Raw genomic sequence first — 20,342 nt, 5'->3', positions numbered from 1 at the left:
TTTCAGTTTTAGTTCAAATAACCGTAAAATCTTATGTACAAGGCAAATTTGAATGCAAGTTGCCCACACGAGAACCAAAGCTCAATGTTGTGGAGCACATGCACTAACTGCTTACTGCCACACTTTTTTGCCATCTTTGTAAATATTACATGCAGGAAAAGAATACAAAAAGAGGGCAAGAACAGTATCGGGAAATGCAAGCCAGATTCAAACCTGCACTGCCTGCATGAGAACCACAGCACCATTTCTCCAAGAATATGTTCTAACCACAAGGCCTAATGTCTGAGAAACATCTTTAGAATTTCTTAATTTGTGCATCAATAATCAGGGCTGCATTTTTCAACCCAACCCTGACAAGGAAGAAATCCATAAAATAAAAAAAAATTCATAAAGAAAGCCACAGAGTCTGAGATTGCCCTGTGAAATACAGTCTGTGCAATGCAAAGAGGCTGTATCAGCTGTATTGAACCACCTTTTTGATGACTGAACAAATGCAGAGGGCCAAACACACCGACATTCCTCCACAAAGGTCACCTTAAAGCCTGCTGAATTGATCAGAGAGAGAGAAAATGGGAGAGCGGGAGAGAGAGAGAATGAATCTGATTCCAGAGGACGAAGTACATCCACTGCTGCAGTGACCTATGAATAAAAACCACTCAAGCAAATTATGTGCACATGAAATAAAAACTGCATAAAACCCCTCAACTTCTAAGATGGAAGACAAACTTTGGAGAACAATGCCTTAGTTAACCAAAATACTAGCATGAATACAATATGTCTGAACAGCAAGCACTGAAACAGGCAGTTTGTGCTGAATAATAACGCATGCATTAGGTAGTGTTTTGTATGTAACACGCAGAGCAGAGGTGCAGAGCGGAGCCCGCTGGGACAGATTAGTCAAGAGCTGTCATGGAGGAATACATGAACCATAATGGCTGCACATCTGTCCAGTGTTAGCGGCAGCCGTACAGGATCAGAAGGAAACTAGCAGAGCAGGGGCTGCTAGTTAAAGTTATGATGAGATAACTAAGACACATCACAACGGATGCTATTTCTCATATTTTGGAGATTCAACTTTTCCATTTCTTTCCCCAGTGCTGCAACACTGACAGAATAAATGACAAAATAAACATGGCTTATGAAGCCACGTGTACTGTAAGAGGTTAAGAAATGCTTTGTTTGAGGTCAGTATGTTTTTTTATTATTATTATTAAATTGATCAAAAGGGACAGTAAAGGGACAGTAGAGTCCCAAAAGGCTATTTCAAATAAATCCTGTTCTTTAGAACTTATTTATCAAAGAATCACGTACTGCGTTTTTCATAAAAATATTAAGCAGCACAACAGATTTCAACATTGATAATAATAAGAAATGTTTCTTGAGCACCAAATCTTCCTATTAAAATGATTTCTGAAGATCATGTGACATTGAAGACTAGAGCAATGGCTGCTGAATATTCAGATTTTCAACGTTATAAATAAAATTGTTAAATAAATGAAAATACAAAAATTTAAATAATAATAATAATTCACTACATTAGGCTCCTATTTGTACTGTGTTATTGATCAAATAAATGCAGCCTTGGTGAACATAAGAGATTTTCAAAAACATTAAAAAGTATACAGACCCCAAACTTTTAAACAGTAAGATAGATATATCTATATCAAGAAGAAAATAGGATGACAAATCAAATAATACCTGATAGTAAATTCAGTAACACAATGTTTTATAAATAAAAAATAAAGCATGCTGTATACTAGGGCTGCACGATGTGTCGTTTAAGCATCGATATCGCGATGTACGAATCCACGATAGTCACATCGCAGGATACACTTCAAATCATGCACATCTTTTCAATGCATGTGTTCTATAAACACATTTCACAATGATGTTATAATCCAGCAGTCCATCCTTTATATAGAACTACCAAGGCTGTATTCACTTCAATCTATAATTCATCTGCTATGACTTATTAATGTCTCTTTTCACAGACAGACACAGTGAGAAATCAACAAATCCCGAGGAGCTCTGAGGATGATAGGATGAACAGTTTAAAAAAAACGTAGATTAAGTTACTACTAACATACGGCTAAAAGTATGTGGACACCCAAACACTACGCCCATGAGCTTGACATTGAATCTCAAAACCACTGGCATAAGAACAACTTCTTTGCTTGACTGCTAGAACTTCCACTTCTCTGGGAACTAAGGCTTTCCACTGTGTTGGAACACGGCAGCAGGGATTTGCTCTAATTCAGACACAGTAAAGACAAGCACTGATGTTGGCTGTGCTGGATGGTGGGCCTTTAGCTTGCAGTCTGCATTCCAATTCACCCCAAAGGTGTTCAGTGAGGTCCAGCTCTGAGCTTTGTACAGACTAGTCAAGGTTCTACTCCAGATTCAGTAAACTATTTCTATATAGACCACTCTTTGGCCCATTTACACTGCATGGTTCAAGTGACCCAATTCCGATTTTTTCCTCTCATGTGGCACAGATCGGATATGACCGGTGAACGTGTAAGCAGGAAAAAACCGCATGGATTCCGATATTCTCAGATCGGATTCAGGCCTCATTCATATGTGGTAATAAATCGGATATGAATCGGATACGTGCATTTGCGTGATATTCCCCAGTAAATGCTCCTGTGCACACTAAGGCTGCATTTACACTGCAGGTCTTGATGCCCAAATCCGATTTTCTGACTATATCCGATTTTTTGACAACCCGCTTACATCATCTTTTGTCCCATATCTGATTTTTCATGCTGGAACTGAAAAAGGCCCATTCCCAGACTGTTGCCACAAGACTGGAATCAGATAATTTTCTAGAGCACAGAATTTAACATAATTTGTCCATTAACGATGATCTGCTGATTGACTCAGCAAGAGATCAACTCAATTTATGAATGTGTTTTTTGTGTTTTCGTATCAAGCTACCAGCTAACATTAACATTTAAGACATTTATAACAATTTAAATGGCAAAACTCACTTTCAGACACCAGCGGATTACTTGCAACTTACAATTGCGACTCGATGGAAATTGGAATGGAAGCCCGTTTCCGCCACTTAATTAAAAAATAAAAAAGGTAATTGTGACGTTTTTTTTCACAGTTCTGAATTTTTCTCATAATTGGGTGATACAAATTAGCAATTCAGATTTTTTGTTTCACAGAATTGTGATACAAACTCACAATTCTGACTTTTTTTTCAGAATTGCGTGATACAAACTCACGATTGCGAGTTAAGGTCAAAACTGTGATGACAATTGCTAGACATATAGTCGCAATTCTGAGAAATAAAGTCAGAACTGCGTGATATAAACTCACAATTCTGAGAACACATAAAAAAACAAAAAAAAAAACAAATATCTTACAATTCTGAGAAAAAAAGTCAGAACTGGGACAGCATGCAAATTGTGATGCGTAAATTGAAGATTACGAGAGCACTTGTATAAATCATTTATAATAAACACTACAATATACCATAAAAAAAAATACATTTTGATTTCATGGTGACTTAAAGTTAAATACCCACCACTAATGTATAAAACACAAACATTTTGTTTGTGTCCTAGCAGTGTGCAGTGCATCTGGATAACAACACAAGAGGAGAATCATTACTGCTCAAACAAGGGGCACACAATTAAGAACAGGGGATAAAAAACGAATAAACGCAAATAATCTCCATTCTTGTTGTTTCTCTGCTCTAAGTTAGCGCTGGGTCATTGAAAGACACTAATTAACTAAAAACATGTGAAAATCTGGGCTTGGGTGTATCTCTTACTAAATGTAAACATCTGCTTTCTTTTCCTCATCTCCTGCTCAAATCAGTCCACCTGAAATCTGTCCACAATGACACTAATGTACCCACAAATACACGAGACTCTGTTTATAACATCTATAGAAAAATATTCCCAAGAAATCCAGAGCTTAACAAACAGCATAACAAGAGATTTGCCTCTAGTCTTTATGAATAGTCCGCAGTGTCTATTTAGATAATACGACAACAGATTCAGCGATTTCCTTCTTTTTAAAAGAAACATTTAAACATCCTAAAACAGCTCAACCAAATTGAAGCTGTTAAAACTACATGCATGTTCTATGCGCCACGCTTTTCTATTGTTTGCCTGCCATTGTGAAGACATCTGCTCGAGACTGAAGTTTACACAAACACTTTCGTTTCCTGTTGAGTATCAACGAAAGCCACCTCTCTGTAGCCTACTTCCTTTGCCAGAATAGCCGGACAGAGCAGGAAATAATTGTCTTGCATGTGAAACTACTTTTAGTTCATCAATGTATCGACTCTTTCCATCAAAACTATCAGCACTCGCAGGCCAATCTGAACCCCGTGCTTTCCTTCAGAATGAGTCCGCTTTTTAAAAGCGTTTATGGGCTGATTCATTTCCCTTTAACCGCTTAACTGTCTGCGAACTTGTCTGCACGTATTTCTAACTGGCTTCAGCTGTCAAAAAAAAAAAAAAAACACATCCCAGCGCATGAAATGTGCTCTCTTACCTGGAGGGTTAATAGCTGCTCTTATCGCTTATTTCGGACATAAACTGCACATTTAGTAGCTGAACAGTGACTGGCCCTTTATACTCTGATTATAACCGCGTGATTCACTTTTGTATGAAAAGGCGTGGAGTAAGATAGAGCCCTGAAACTGCGTTTCCTTCTAAGTTGATTTTATTGTTTTATTTTTTTATTTAAAAAAAAAACTCTTAAAACTCGTTTGGAAACGTTGACTTTCACAGCATTTTGACTTTATTTAAAGGGGGATTATTTTATTTTTATTAGTTTACTTATGAATGTCCATTTAAATACAAAAAAATGCACTTTTAAAGTTGCACGTGTTATTGTGTAACAAAACAGTTCATTAATAATGTAGTTAAGTTTTCAGGAGCTCGCGACTGTTCAATTAATCATACTCCAATAATCGCTCCTCTTATCTTTACTACACTTTTAGGGGTGAAAGACAGTGTCTCCCCCTAGTGGACACTGGACACATATACAGTATAGGCACACAGACTGTCAACATAAGACTATTTATAATTTTAATATAGCCTACAGTAGTTTCAAAGGCTTGCTTATAACTGTTGGGAAAGAAAGAAAGAAAGAAAGAAAGAAAGAAAGAAAGAAAGAAAGTAGGTCTACTTATCCAGCCTGTTGTTCCAAAATCCTCAATACATTATGTGCAAAATTAGAAACTGGTTATAAAAAAAGTAACTTCTATTGACTTTTCCTTTAAAAAAAAACTATTTTCATGACATTTAGATGCATAAATCTTACTAGATGCAGCAGTCGAGATCATTAGATGGGTAACAGAGGGAGTATCATCATTCATCCATTTGAAAGAGAAAGCAAATGAGTAAAAACCCTTCATGAATACATTTCTCCGGCTTCTCTTATAAAGGTCACAAGAGCTGAACTCAAAGACCTGCATGTGACAGTGAGCAGGACACACAAACTCTTATTTTACGGAGTGTGTAGAGCTCGATTGACAGATTTAAAACATCTGATTCCCATTTTGAGAATGATGTAATTTCTATAATAATTAGTGTTTTCAGACATAAAATATTGAATATTAAAGTTTCACATGCTGTATTGGTTGTCAGTAAAAATAACCACTGCTTTAATACAACTTTGATTTTAACAGGTTTAATCCTGGTCTTTCAACATGTTGCCATGCATTAATTTATCCTTTCCTTGTGAAAAGACCCATATAATTTGGGGTTTGTTTTTTTAGCAGGGATGCATTAAATTAATTATTAGTTTAATTAGTTATTTCTTGAGCTCCAGATCAGCAAAATAAATTCTGAAGGATCATGCACTGAATGTGATACTGAAAAATAGGCGTTGCCATTACAGGAATAAATGTAATTTAAAGATTTATTCAAATAGAAAATATTTATTTTGAATTGTAATAATAATTCACAATATTACCATTTTTTTATCAAATAAACACAGATTTTGTGAGCATTGAGAGTTACAAAAGCATTAAAAAAAATGTAAAGTGTTTTCCTCATGTTATGGTGTGAGTTTTAACACTAAAGCTCAAGGGGTTTAAATGCAGCACAAGTCCACAGTTGGCTCGCTGGATGATGCTGATAAAGTGTTTGGTGCTGAGAGCTCTCCTAATGCCAGTGTGGGTCCTGATGAGAACCTTCCTCCTGGCCTGCCATGATAACTGGATGCTCCTGTCCCTGATCAAATCTGTTTGCTTTGCAGCAGGAATGTCCTTCAGGCTCTATGACACGCAGCCTTACACACTCATTCTGCCAAGAGTTTATATATGTGTGCTGCAGAGGGTACCTGGAAACAGAAGCATTTTTTATTTACTTACCCCCTTGACCACACTTGATGTCAATAATGTAGTACTTCAGCAACAATAGTAGTAGTGCTGAAGACAAAACAGGATGGGAAACACTAATATTATGGTATAATATAATAAGGTCTAACATTATTTGAATCCTTATGAGACAAGCAAACACATTAACAACCTGAAATGGCTTTCTTTACTCTTTCTGTGTTCAGAATGACACAAAACAGGAAGACAGACAGGAAGTGGTAAAGTATTTCATCATGTAATCAAGGCGGTATTGGAGTTGTGAAGGAGTGACACTAAAAAGTCTATAAAATAAATACGTAGGATTATTTCAAACTGAACGTGGAACATCTGGAAAAGCCAAAGGGTGAGGTGTGAGGTTGTGTGAGATTTCCAACAAGTTCAGAGGTTGGGTGACCTTAGTCTTTTACCATGACGAGATCAGGTGCCTTCAAACTCAGCATTGTCTTCTTTCTCACCTTAATCCTGTGTCTACCAGAGTTTTTTCCAGGTAAGTAAAAAAAAACAGAGGGGAAAGATGGCTTGGTGTGTTTAAGCAAGCATGAGGGAGGGAAATGTGGCAGTAGTGTGGGTTTGTGTGCGCACGTGCAGCTCAGAGCAAAGATTGTTAAATGTTCCTAAGATTGACCACATGAAACTTCAGTGTCTTTTGAGGAATGTGCATTCTTACCTTCTGTATGTCTTTGTTCCAACAATATTGAAGCTTAAAACTGGATTAAAACATCTGTCACAGGTGACTACATCATTGTGGTCTGGACATGGTATGGTAAGGGGTGTTAAAAACCACTGAGAGTGTGTGTGTGTGTGTGTGTGTGTTGGATTCTGTGCACAAACACGCACATAGCCTATACAGTATATACCGAAAAAAAAAAAAAAAAAAAAAAAAAAAAAAAAAAATATATATATATATATATATATATATATTTATATATATATATATATATATATTTATATATATTGTTATTTTTTTACATTTAAGTTATTATATCTTTATATCTTGTACATTTGCATGACCTTGATATTTTTTACTTTATGCCCCCCCCCCCCCTCCCCAAAAAGAAAATATATAAATATATATAAATATATATATCTTTTTAAATGATAATGAGCTCTGGTCACTCCGCCCCTCGCATTACCATTAAAAACAAAACTAATCCACTGTGTCCTCAACTACAAAACACCTGCATTGCTTATTAGACATATTGTTGTCGCTACAACCGCTCAAATGTTAAGGAAACGGCAGACAGCATACAGGTGGCTGACGATGGAAATATGCTAATACAGAACAGTCCCCCAATGGTCCTGGGCAAGGCCTGAACTGTATGACTTCATACTTCTCCGAAAATCAAAACGCTGATATTTGAGACTGTTTAGGTTTTTTTAGGTTTTAAAGAATAGCAGCGAATAGATTTTTATCATTGTAGGGTGGCTTTTGTCCAACCGCTTAGACGCATTTATATGCAAACACCACGTAAAAGTGAATTTTGCATCTGATGTCCCCTTTAAGAACTTAAATGTTGGGAACATGGGTTTAAGAACTTTAAATTTCCTTTACTGTAGACACAGAATGTGTTGCATTTTAAAGAGAATGTGTGTTAAATTACTAAAATCTAAAGAGCCTCTTGATTTTTTCTTTTGGTTCCCAGAAATATCTCAAATTAAGTTTATCTGTGAGCTGTTTGACCCTTGCACTCCTGAAAATGATGCACAGGTGTGTGCTCCAGATGACCCTCCATGTGTGACAGAAAAGATAAATGGCAGCAGTCAACACACACATGAAGACTGGTATCTGTGTAAGACTGAAATAGATCTGCAGCTTCTCTACAACAATACCTCAGAGTCAGGTGGAATGTTTTTTTAATATATTATATTATATTATATTATATTATATTATATTATATTATATTATATTATATTATATTATATTATATTATATTATATTATATTATATTATATTATGTAATTGTCTACAGTATTAAAAATAATAGTAACTGTGTGCATGTTGAAATTTCATAGAAATGGATGTGAAAGTGGTACTGGCAATGAAGGCAGGCAATCTCTCTGGATGGAACATTAGTGTGTATGCGTTTCTCAACAACACTGATCTGTACACTGGACCCCAAAATGACCAGAGACTCTTCTCCTGCTACCTCCCTCCAGAAAACAGCAAATGTCCAGATCTGAACATAACTATGCATGAAAACACCAGCACTCCAATACAAGACACCTCGATTTTAAAAACCATTACTTCTGCAAACCCAGCCACCTCTTCGCTCAAAACAACTACACTATCTTTCCAAGCAACAGCTTTTACAGATGAGCTGAAGTGCCAACCAAACAGCAGCAGTTTCCTCTTTTACTACCAAGAGCAAAATGAAACAGCAAGATCTGCTGCATTATCAGCGACACAAACAAGAAAAGGTGAGAAACTGTCAGAAAACTGTTGTCTGCAACAATTCTATGCTACACAGAAGACAAAAGACAATAAACCTGACCTTGACCTTAAGTCTAAGTCTATCTTTTCAACTTCGCAAGCAACATTGCATTTTTAGTATTTCCAATTTTTATTTTTACTTTTTTTATTTAATGATTACGTTTCAGGACAAAAGTTCAGACAGCAAATATGTGAGGAACAGGAAGAAGATATACATGCATACAGACATTTAGATCCTTGGGCCTCCATTATACTGTATTACAATATTGTATTGTATATGTTTGATATATTGATATATGATATATATTCATTCTGACATTAAAACACATATTTTTCCCAAAACATACTTGACTCCTTCTCACCCAAGTCTCTCTACCTCCCTCATAAATTCCTTCTGAAGGAGAGCTGAGAATGTCTTTTATCCTGTCTTTTGATTCGGGCATGGAAATAGACAGCAGGACTTCATAATTCAACCTAACGTTTGATAAATACATTATAGCCATACATCAAGCCAGTCTACTCACAGTGCTTGACTCATCCAAAACCACAAATCCTTTCAGACAGCACACTGCCAGACTCATACAAGGTTATCTGTATGAGGAACTTGGCAAGACTTAGAAGTCATGGGAATAGTGTAAACGGCTGATGTTTAAGTATTGTATTGTTATGTGCTTTATTATTTCTTCATGTCTTCTTCATGTTATGCTGTACTCGTTCTCTCTTTTAAGTTTTCTGTTGCGGTTGTACTTCATTTTCCTTGTTGTCAGCTGGCCGGTGGTGTGTGATCACTTTGGTGTGGTTTGCTCTGGTACTGACTGTGGTTGTGGTGACACTAGTGAGTGTGGGCAGTCTGATCTTCAAGAGCAGAAAACAGAGTGAGTATCACTTCAACGAAACAAATCTAGTCAAGCCCAACAGCCCATCATTGGGCACATCATGAATGTTTCAACTTGGAATCCATAATTCACAATGCATTTGGACATAAGCATATCTATACAGATCTATCTCGTTTTGGTCTTCTCTCTGCAGGAAAGTCCCACTTGGCCACATTTGTGCCTGATTCAGCCAGTGGACATCAGTTCAAAGAGCTCAGGAAACAAAAAGGAAATTGTGAGAGACACTTTAAAAGTTAATAGAGTCGCAAATATTTTCAATGATTGCGCTGATTAATTCTTTTATTTTTACTTTCAGTAATGAGAGATGCCCCTGATGTGTCCATAGCAATATGCAGCATAAGTGGTAGGCAAGTGTTTATGTTTTATGATTGCTAGGCTAATGTGTCCTTGTTAAAGCAACTATTATTTGTTTGTGTAAATAAATCAAAAAGTACTAGTGCCGTGGCACAGAAATGATATCAGAAGGTGCTCTGATACCATGGCATTGAGTTAATGCCATGTCCAAGGAACTTGGAGGACTGCCATGAAGGCTACCATTGTATTACCATAAAAACTATGTTCAAAACTATACTAATGCATACTTTTTTTGTGTGTGTGATTATGTTTTTGTTAGTACTATTTTTAGTTTTAGTAGTTTCAGTGTCCAGTAAAGAATTGTTGATTAAGTGAACTAGATATAGGAAACTGGAAATATTGACAAGGCATTATACATGTAGATTGCTAATAACTGGGAATTGTGCGTCCTATTTTATATCATTTTTATATTTCAAATTATTTCATAAGTTATTAAAGGCTGATAAATTTCAGGCTGTCTCTTTCATCTCTGCAGATGGTGGTGTATTCTCTCAGATCTCTTCAGTGGAGAACAGAACAGATGGTAAACAAACAACCTGTTCTATCATTCTGCACTCTTTTTACCCAGAAGAGATCTGTGCTTTATCACAAAGCTGTGAAGTAACCTTACATCTTTAACCAGCACTGAGTTTCCTTACCTGAATAGAAATTCTCCGGACCACTAATTCTCAATCTATACTTTCCCAGAAAACCTTCTGAAGGTAGATGACATCAAGAGAAGTAAGTTTTGGGATATTTTTATGCAGTGTGACAGAGCACAATAATTACAGGCGAAGTGTCCTGGAACTGATTTAATAATGAAAATTCTGTTATCATTTATTCACCTCACGCTGTTCCAACCAGGTGACTTTCATTTTCTGTGGAATATAAATAAAGATGTTTTGAGAATGTCCGTGCTGTTCATTTCCATGTAATGAAAGTGAATGGGGTTCAGGGGACGGCAAGCTCTAAAGGGACACAAAAGCACATGTGTGACTCTTCTGGAGCAATAAGATAACTTTGTGTGCCATGGGCTGTGGTCATCATTCGCTTTAATTGCATGTAATAGCAGACATTCTGCTAATTCTTTTTTTGATTGCTTTAAGAAAATTACAATTTTGGTTGAACTATGTACACACACACATGTACACAACAATCTATGTAATGTATGTGTGTAGATATATACTGGATGAGACTGTATTAATTGTATCTGTATTTAGTCTCCAGTATATTCCCTTATAGAGTCACGGTCTGTGTATTTAATATTTTATAATTGTCTCTCATCTTTTAGGATTGTCACCAATCTATGAGATTACAGGTATGAATGGGATGCACAATACCTTTACATATTCTTTAAATCAACAAATCAAAATAACATAGTACTTTCAGAGGACTATAGCATTATTCACATTAAATTGGCCAGCTGTAATCTTCTAAATACAACCATGTTAATGCCTTACAAGGCACTATTTTTAACTGTAAAGTTACTTTAAAACTATACGTATTGAAAAAATAAATAAATAAAATTATTTTAAAAACTCCTTAAAATTTGTTTCCAGATTCCTCATCAGATTAAGAAGAGAAAAAATGAAGATGAGGAAGAGGGGCACTGTAACGTCTCAATAACAAAGGAAGGTAAACAAAACAAAACAAACTGTGCACTTCATGAAAATCAAAATTATAAATCAAAGATGTGTATTGTTTCCTCTCTGTAATGGTGGTAATTTATTAGTTTGGATAAAAAATGCCTCAAAAGTCAATGTATTCAATGTATTCAAAGTCAAATAAATTCAATGTAAGTAGAGACTTTACAAAGCAAAATAATACTTCAAAAAGTTGTCTTCACTGATTTCTTCATCCATCAGCTGATGTAACACTAGACTCTGATGCTGTACCCTTAGTATTTTGATGCCACTCCAGTGTAGCCTGAAACAGTTTTTGGATCTTGCATAATGTCTTATCCGGTCACATTGATGATCACACAAGCTGATGATTTGATGCCAGTATGTTGCTCAGGGCAGAATAAATTACACTAGAGATGGCCTTCTGGCTGTCTGATGTTGCCATGGTTATAGAATTCTACAAGATAAGTTTTAAAATAAATATTCTTTTTACAGAGTTTAAAAAGTCAAACCAGCTCCAACATCAGGGCAACTGTGAACCACCTAGTACAGTAGTAAGTGACTGTTTCCAGTTTCTAAATGATTTATGTAGAAGCAACCAGTATTAATTTGACATGTTTGCAATCCATTCTGTTTTTTCCATCTCCAGCTTATCTGCATCATCGAAGCTTTTCTTGTTCCTGTCATGAAGACGATGTGGAGCTTTAACTATTTGAATCTAAGATAAACAGCAGAGGCACTTTATTAAATAGACGTATTTATTTACAACACGACAGGGACCAGTTAACTTGAGCATGCTTTCTTCAGAGCAAAACATCATTCAGAATTCAAAATTTTGCTAATATAAAAAGGTCCACTCTCTTGTACATTCGACGTACAAATATCTGTAACCACAAACAGTGAGAACTGAATATTTTCACGAGAGATGCTGAATAAGAACCACAAAGTACTGAGAATATCAGTCTTTAGTTTCCTGTTATTTAAATTACAGATTATGTTCTTGGTTCGTTTTATTCAAAACAAAAACTGGTAATGGTGTATGATTGATTGCTATTATTAGGTGAATGCCAGTGGCACCTCCAATCTTCTCAGACAATACAACACAAAATTAATCATCTTCATTTTTTGTAAAGTAACTTTGAATGGACATAGTATCAAGAAGTATGATACATAAGCAGCTTCCTAAATAAGTTAGGAGTTTCAGTATCTTATTTTCCCAATTATCTCAGTGTAAGAGTCTATATATAGACTAGCATTGCACTTTTTTCATGTAAGCTCTCATACTTAAGCAACATACCCAAACACAAAGCACAGATACAGACAAATTAAGACAAAAACACACAAACAGAATGAGGGCACTATTCTGTGGATGCTAGTTCTGGGGCTGGCTTGACCGCCGTTCTGAAGGTCTGGATGTGCGAGACCTGAAGTACAGGTAACAGCAGCTGGAATGCATTGTGAACGTAGGTAATGCTATTACAGCCCTAGGGAAACAAGACACGGTGTAGTGATGAATGGTCATCATTATCTTAACTACAGTCATTCTAATCATCAACATCAAGGCCCCTAATGCAGTCTCCTCATTTGTTAGCTGTGCATTATGAAAAAAAATAATAATAATCACAATCAGTTTTACCTCTAGCATCACTCTATCCACTAGAAGAGTTACTTCTGCTTTTCTCTGACTCTATAGGGTCAAAAAATAGAGAAACAAAAAACAAATGGATGTTAAATCTAAACTTCAGAACAAAAAATTAGATAATTTATTAATTTTATTTCAGTATATATACATATATATTATCAAAAGCAACAGTATACACAGTTTATGTATACACATTTTATATATCACAGTATTACAGCATTTTTTTGGGGACCATTCCATGGAGTAAACTATCTGGGGTTAAGTTTGGAGCAACCCAGTGTTATTTTATCATTATTCATATACTACCGGTATATAAAAAATATACCATATTAGTACATACTATACCCCTATACGTTTTTATTTTAGTTTTATTAATTTTGCTTATGTCTTTTTTTTTTTTTTTTTTTTATTAATTTCAGCAAAATTACATTTTATTTCGGCTAGTTGCCAAAGTGAAAAATTAGCAAAAAAAAAGGTGTGGACAGTTATATTTGTGGTTCACCTTACTGCATATGCATTTTTAGGAGTTTCCTTTTCAGAGGAGAGTGAATGAATCATGCAAGATCGTTTACTAAGGTTTGCAGCAGGCAGATTACCGGCATTTGCACCATTATATAATGCCTAATAAAGCATATATATTTATATATAATTTTGGAATAGCGCATTTCTCTTATGTTCTGATTAAATTTTGTTTTGACATCTGTTTTGTTTGGTCTTTTACTTTTTTATGTGTTATGCCAGAGTAGACATCAATGAGGAAATGATTGGTTCATGAAATGTCTCTGTATGGCAGGTGGTTGGAGAGTCAAAATGAAAGGGCTTGGTGATTTCATCTAAATACTGAAAGTTATTTCAGAGGCTGAGCCATAAGTTATCGCATTTTGTTAAAAGATTAAGACAAATGATTGTTTTCTTGGCAAGAACATCAACTGATGAATCGTTCACAATAAAATTAGGAACATCCATTAAGAAATTAAATAGGGTTAGTTATGTCATGGATAATGTTTTCAGAATGAACTGAGCTCAGGTCAGTTAGACTCACCCCTACAGCCATTAATGTGTCCGTGAACTTTTGGGCCAGGCACTTGACTTCCTTACACATGGCACTGGTTAACCTGAGCACACACAACAGTCACGAAACAGCTAACAAAAGGACTTGTCAAATAACATCTTACGGAAATGGCTGAGGAACTCACCTGACCAGTATACTGGCCTGTTGACAGGCTGGCCTCTCCAGCTCTTGTCCGTGTAAAATCAGCTCGGCCACTTTGTGTAGCTGTTCTATACTACGAGCGGTCACCTCAGCAAGACTGCCCACTGATGACATATACACCTTCTACATACACACACATACACAGTTAACTACATAATGATACACAAATTATTAGAATGATTTCTGAACGATCACGTGACACTGAAGCCTGAAGTAATGGCTGCTTAACATTTTACATTTCTGTCACAATTTTTTAATGAATCAAAATAGACAGCAGTTATGTTAGGCATTCATATTATTTCTCAATATTACCGTTTCACTGTATTTAAATCAAATAAATGCCCATAAGAGACTTCTTTCAGAGACATATAAAAATAATGTAAATATTCAAATTGTATTTTTTAAGAAGAAAGAAATTAATAATTTTATCCAGCAAGGATCAAATTAAACTGATCAGTAAAGACATTTATACATCAAATAAATGCTATTCATCAAAGAAATAAATGCATCACGGTTTCCAATTATTAAGCAGCACAAGCGTTTTCAAAATTGATAGTAATAAGAAATGTCTCTTGAGCAGCACACCGTTCAGACTTGATAACGCACTCGAAAGCATTTCTCACCTCAACAGCTTCTGAGTATCCATCCTTTGCATTACTTTCCTCATTCTCTCCCTCTTCTCCCTTCTCTATCTTTTCTTTGTCTTTCTGTTCCTCCTTTTCTGGTTCAGGGCCAGCGGTGGAGCTCTCCTCTATTAATTCCTCTGTTACATTCTTGACATCGCGGCGGGATTGCTCCACTTCTCGCACCCAATCATGAGCTTTTATACGGGCCTGCAAGGCACGGGGTGTGATTAGCGTTTGTGTTTGTGTGCTGGAGAGATCAGGTACACATTTGTGTTGCATGTGGATATGCAGTGTGTGTATGTGTGGCTGTACTTTGTTCAGTTTGTCTGGAGTTGCAGCAACATGAAGCTCAAAGAGTAGCTCAGTAAGAACACTGACAAACTCCTCTCCATCAGCAGCTGAAACACACAGATCACGTAAGTTTAATACCCGAGGGCAGAACGGAGGAGGACTGAAATATTTATAGTGCTCTGACATTGTCGCCTGTCGTATCAAATCAATGTTAGTTCATTGAGATTTGCTAATATTGGGTTTTCAGACACTTGGTGATTTCAATCAGAATTATAGCCTACAAAATCATTTCATAGTCAAAATAATTACGTAGATTATAAAACTAATCAAAATCTGTGATTGCATTTTAAAATTAAAATTGCGAATGTGACCATTTAACCTGATTAATCTACATTAATGCACAAATTGTAATATAGATTTATCGAGCACAGGATCTTGATTGTTGTCCGGATTTGACTGAGATGATCTGGATTTGTCTTATTATGTTTTGCCATTTGAAGCCTCACAGAGTGGACTGGAACACTGAATTTGTGAATAAAGATCACCGTTTTCCCCTGAGGCGGCATCAGCTTCCTCCTCCTTATGAGTGATGAAGATCTCTTTAATTGCAATCAGCTCCTTCTTCAGAACTTCCAAATCTTCCTCCTCCAAAGAGGACAAGTATTCCTGCACCTGAAATAAGGAGAGAAACAGGATGAAAAGAGGAAAGGAGTCTAACTTATTAGATACGCTGCATTTATTTGATCACAAATCCAGTAAAACAGTAATATTGTAAAATATTATTACACTTTAAACTTTATTATTACACTTTGTTTACTATTTTAATATATTTTACAATGTTATTTATTCCTGTGATGGCAAAGCTGGATTTTCAGCATCATTGCTCTAGTCTTCATGATCCTTCAGAAATCATTCTAATGTGGAAAACAAATTGATCTTTGCTGTGACTTATGATGAATTTAACCCATCTTTGCTGAAAATAAATATGTTACAATCTTTAAAAAAATACCTGACCAAACTAAGGCTTGTTTGTGAATGCTAGTTTCATGTCAATAGTACCACTCAGCCGTCTCTTTCTTCATGAGTAATAAGATCATTTAAATTCATATTAATATTTCATGTCCATTTATTTATGTATTTGATAAGTAGCTATGTAATAGTGGTTAAACTGTACAGTTTTACAACTAGTGCAAAATAAAGCTCTCATTGGTTTATTTTGCAATACGAAATAAAACAACTACGAAAAAAAGAAAACATTCTGAAAAATCATATTGTTGTTAGACAAAGCACTAAAATAATGTAGGACAGTCTTGGAAGGAAATGTATTTCTGGTGACATTAGTATTTCAGCTTGTTTTTACATTAGTAAAAGGTATTACAGGTGTGTGTTAATGGTGTGTGTTACTAACCCTTCCTTCACTCTCATTGGAAAGTATCTCCAGTGCCTCAAGATGAGACAAGCCTTGGTAATCATCAAACAAGATCCCATAGTGGGCGGTTGGTTCTGTGACCATCTGACTGCTCAGTCTCTCTCTCTCCTTCTCCTTTGCTTCTTTTAACATCTGCAGACAAATACAGCATACGCACACAAGCATATACTGAAAACTCGGCAGGATTTTCCAACAAAACCACCGTGTCTAAGGTAAGATGGTTGAAGGCACCCAATAATCATGGTGAGAAATGGTAATTGAGCATTTGTTGACCATCTAACCTGAGACAGTGAGACAGTTCTCTGCATCAGTATTTTGGTCTTTTTAAAACCTGGGTCACTCTCTGCCAAGACATTCATGGTCTTCTTTCCAATGAACTCCAAAGCATCAAGGCCTCCTGTTATTACTGACTTTCCCTGAAAAAGCAAGAGGGAGAAAACATTTGTATGAACGTGACAATTGTTCTGTAGTCCATTCACAAGAGGTCAACTGAGACTCATTAATATCTCAGAAGCATCTTCAGATTTGAAGTAATGGGTCTGATTTTGCTACATTTCAGTGATGTGGTAAATCCTGGTGTTCCACACATGTGCAGACTCACAGTGTTCTGAACAGCGCTGCTGATGGTTGACAGGACTCCTCTGTGCACCCGCTCCGAATGAACATCTTCTGTCATCTCTGACCCAGAATGCTCGTGGACCTCTTCTGCCTCCTCACATGATGAGCTCTGCCGGATCCGTAATGCCACGCCTGCTTTCTCTTTTACAGAGCTTAACCCTTGACCTAGGGACAACCAAAGGATGGAAAAACATTCAGCTTTAGGGCTGCATTTACCCTGCAAGGCCTAATGCACAGAACAGATACTGACTGAATCTAATTTATCGTCCAGATAGATTATATTCACACAACTGTGACAATAACATCTACAAAGACACACTGAGCTGACAATAGCACTTTCAGCATTTAGAAGTTAACCCTTTAGTATTATATATCTGACATGTTTTTTTATGAATCCCATCTAATATGATATTTTTGCTCTGTATGCTGTAAATTTAAGAAATACAACTTATGTGCTGTCAATCACCAGAAACCTTACTTTTTTTTTTAAAACAAAAAAGGAAAATGTGCATACAGTAATGCACTTTAAATCACTTTACTTTGGTCCCACCGATGGCATGAATGATAAAACAGATCATTTGAGATCATTGCAAAATTTAAAAAAAAAGACTGTTCAAAAGTTTGGGGTAAGTAAGTTTTAATTAATGCTTTTTATTCTGCAAAGACGCATTAAATTGATAAAAAATAACAGTTAATTTATGTTATAAGAGTTTGTTTTTTTTTCCAAATAAATGCTAAACTTTCTATATATAAAATATTATTTAAAAAAAAGGATCAAGGCTTCCACAAATATATTAAGCAGCACAGCTATTTTTAATATTCATAATAACGAGCATCAAATCAGCATATTTAAATGATTTCTGAAGGAAAGACTGGAGTGATTCTTTTTTGCCATCACAGGAATAAGTTACTTTTTAAAATATATTCAAATAGAAAACCTTTTTTTAATATATATATTTCATTATATCATAATTGTTTTTACTGTGTTAAAATTATTTAAAAAATTGTATCTATCGACCTTAAACTTTTGAACAGTATTGCGTTTTTATTACTGAATTTAGAAAAACTTTTTAGTTGCCACGAATTGGATAGCAAAACATTAAATCTCATATGTATTTTTGTTTGCATGCATGCAACAGAATCTGATCTGTGCTAGATCAACAACCCAAATGCTCAAATGTGACAAAAACACTGATTGATGTTATCTTACAGTTAACTGTGGAAGCATCTACTGTATGGTTTACTATGGCAGCCTCATATGGTGACTTACCCACAGTGGACGTAGCATTGGTCAGAAGTGACTTTCCCCAGGAGCCCCAACTACTCCAGCCTTTAGATTTAGACTCATCCAGGCACTGATAACATGCATCCACACAGTCGAAAAATACACACAAAAGATGGATTTATGGATTTTGTAACATGACACGAACATGGATCAATCCTATTAAATGTACCTCTGTTCCCTGCACTTCTTCCTGTGTAACATCTGTATCCACACATTCAGTCACCTGTCCCTCAGGTTTTTCTTCTGATGGATGTACATGCTTCATTTCAACACTTTTAGTTGTACAGTGCTCTTCTGCAGCCACATTGGTTGAGCCAGGGCTTGATGTGTCTCGTGAGAGTTGTGATATCGCTGGGTTCTCATCTGTATTTGCTGCAGTTTCATCAGAGACAGTTGTCTGGAGGGAAGGGGGAGATTTTGTAGCGAGGTCTTCCAAGGTCTCGTCTTGCGACATGGTTCTCTGTTAAAAAAAAAAAGAGAGATAAACAAACAAAGTGAAGCAGCTGGCCATGACAGGTTGTGACTGACAACGAGTTAACTGGTGACGAAACACAGAGACAGTTGAGCTCTGACTAAGGTTTGCAAATTACAACTGTAAATGGCACAGACGATTAGCAAAACACACCACGAGCACAGTGAATAGAAGAATTATGCTGCTCTTGTGAAATATTAAGTCACATTTTAAAATATGTTGCTGTGAGACTCGTTTCTCAAAAATGCAGATATAAGTTGATGTGCATGCAGAACATACTGGGTGTTAATATATACCTTGAATATAATATGAATACAGTGACACCAATTGTATATGTACGTGCGTGAACAGAAAAGCACAGACACATCAGTCAACAGAGCTGTCTCTGAATGGTGCAGCACTGTCAAGCGCCTTTGTTTGATGCGGATTGCAGCGCCATCTACTGGTTGTTTTATACACGTACAAGCCACTTAAAAACTCCAGTTTGTAAATACACGTTCAGTAAATAAAATAAAGCAGATTCTATACGTCAAGTTACACGTTACAGTTTCTATACAATAGTTTTATGATTTTAAAGACTGTATTTTTTCTAGCTGAGATCAAACGCCCATGTTTGATTATAAATCGTTTATTCGTTTCAAAGTTATATATGTCTTTTTTATTGGAACTTATTTATTTGAATAATTTTATTATATATACACTTTGCGAGCACTTGAAAAGCAACAATACAAACAAATTTAACTTTAAAAAAACGACAGGCAAAATAATAACAACAAACGCGACAAATGCAAGTACGCTATAAAGAGAGGCATAACGCTAAAATATAAAATAAACACATGCAAACCTAACATACGTGTTATTTCTTGCTTCTGAAATACAGTTTATTCATGGGCTCGTCCTTTCTCACCAGTTCTGCTGATGACAGTCGCGCTCGCGCAACTCTTCCGCTCGAGCTCGCGCCACGTCGGCAGCAGGGTTGCGTGCTGCTGTGGACGGTGACGTCACTTGAACTTTTGGCACACGGGAAAATACATAAGTGCACAAATTCCAGTCACACCTCGCGTTAAATTGCAGTTAAATGCTACTCCCAACTATAACTGTGCTAAGTATAGAGTGAGGTGTTCATCGGTTTGGG

General features: G+C 36.0%; 3 protein-coding genes and 1 long non-coding RNA gene across 4 annotated transcripts in view; 2 read left to right on the top strand and 2 right to left on the bottom strand.

The window, feature by feature from the left end:
* Nucleotides 1-4,628, bottom strand: part of LOC132142243 (kelch-like protein 5) — a 55,180-nt gene extending 50,552 nt beyond the window's left edge. Inside the window, exon 1 of the mRNA XM_059551960.1 lies at nt 4,516-4,628. The gene's annotated coding sequence lies outside the window, so the exon portion shown is untranslated. The remainder of the gene's footprint in view (nt 1-4,515) is intronic.
* A 2,097-nt stretch (nt 4,629-6,725) lies between these two features.
* LOC132141813 (uncharacterized) lies at nt 6,726-11,084 on the top strand. The gene is made up of 8 exons (XM_059551477.1): nt 6,726-6,836; nt 7,993-8,190; nt 8,363-8,767; nt 9,548-9,655; nt 9,810-9,890; nt 9,972-10,019; nt 10,506-10,553; nt 10,718-11,084. The coding sequence occupies exons 1-8, from the start codon at nt 6,758-6,760 to the stop codon at nt 10,792-10,794; spliced, it is 1,044 nt and encodes a 347-aa protein (XP_059407460.1). The 5' UTR covers nt 6,726-6,757; the 3' UTR covers nt 10,795-11,084.
* Nucleotides 11,085-11,565: 481 nt separating this feature from the next.
* Nucleotides 11,566-12,431, top strand: LOC132141812 (uncharacterized). The gene is made up of 3 exons (XR_009433928.1): nt 11,566-11,644; nt 12,127-12,177; nt 12,281-12,431. It is a non-coding gene; the product is annotated as an uncharacterized LOC132141812 (long non-coding RNA).
* A 150-nt stretch (nt 12,432-12,581) lies between these two features.
* LOC132142241 (protein NOXP20-like) lies at nt 12,582-20,188 on the bottom strand. Its single transcript, XM_059551956.1, has 13 exons — nt 20,115-20,188; nt 18,905-19,195; nt 18,721-18,805; nt 17,434-17,615; nt 17,114-17,248; nt 16,812-16,964; nt 15,949-16,075; nt 15,425-15,510; nt 15,110-15,319; nt 14,470-14,609; nt 14,316-14,388; nt 13,268-13,318; nt 12,582-13,115 (listed from the first exon to the last, which is right to left on the bottom strand). Exons 2-13 carry the CDS (start codon nt 19,187-19,189, stop codon nt 12,990-12,992), a joined length of 1,653 nt encoding a protein of 550 aa, XP_059407939.1. The 5' UTR covers nt 19,190-19,195; nt 20,115-20,188; the 3' UTR covers nt 12,582-12,989.
* Nucleotides 20,189-20,342: the final 154 nt, after the last annotated feature.

Source organism: Carassius carassius, chromosome 6 (genome assembly GCF_963082965.1).
Source record: "Carassius carassius chromosome 6, fCarCar2.1, whole genome shotgun sequence".
Lineage (NCBI taxonomy): Eukaryota > Metazoa > Chordata > Actinopteri > Cypriniformes > Cyprinidae > Carassius > Carassius carassius.
Note: the sequence above shows the minus strand (reverse complement) of the source record. Positions and strands in the feature narration are given on the sequence as shown.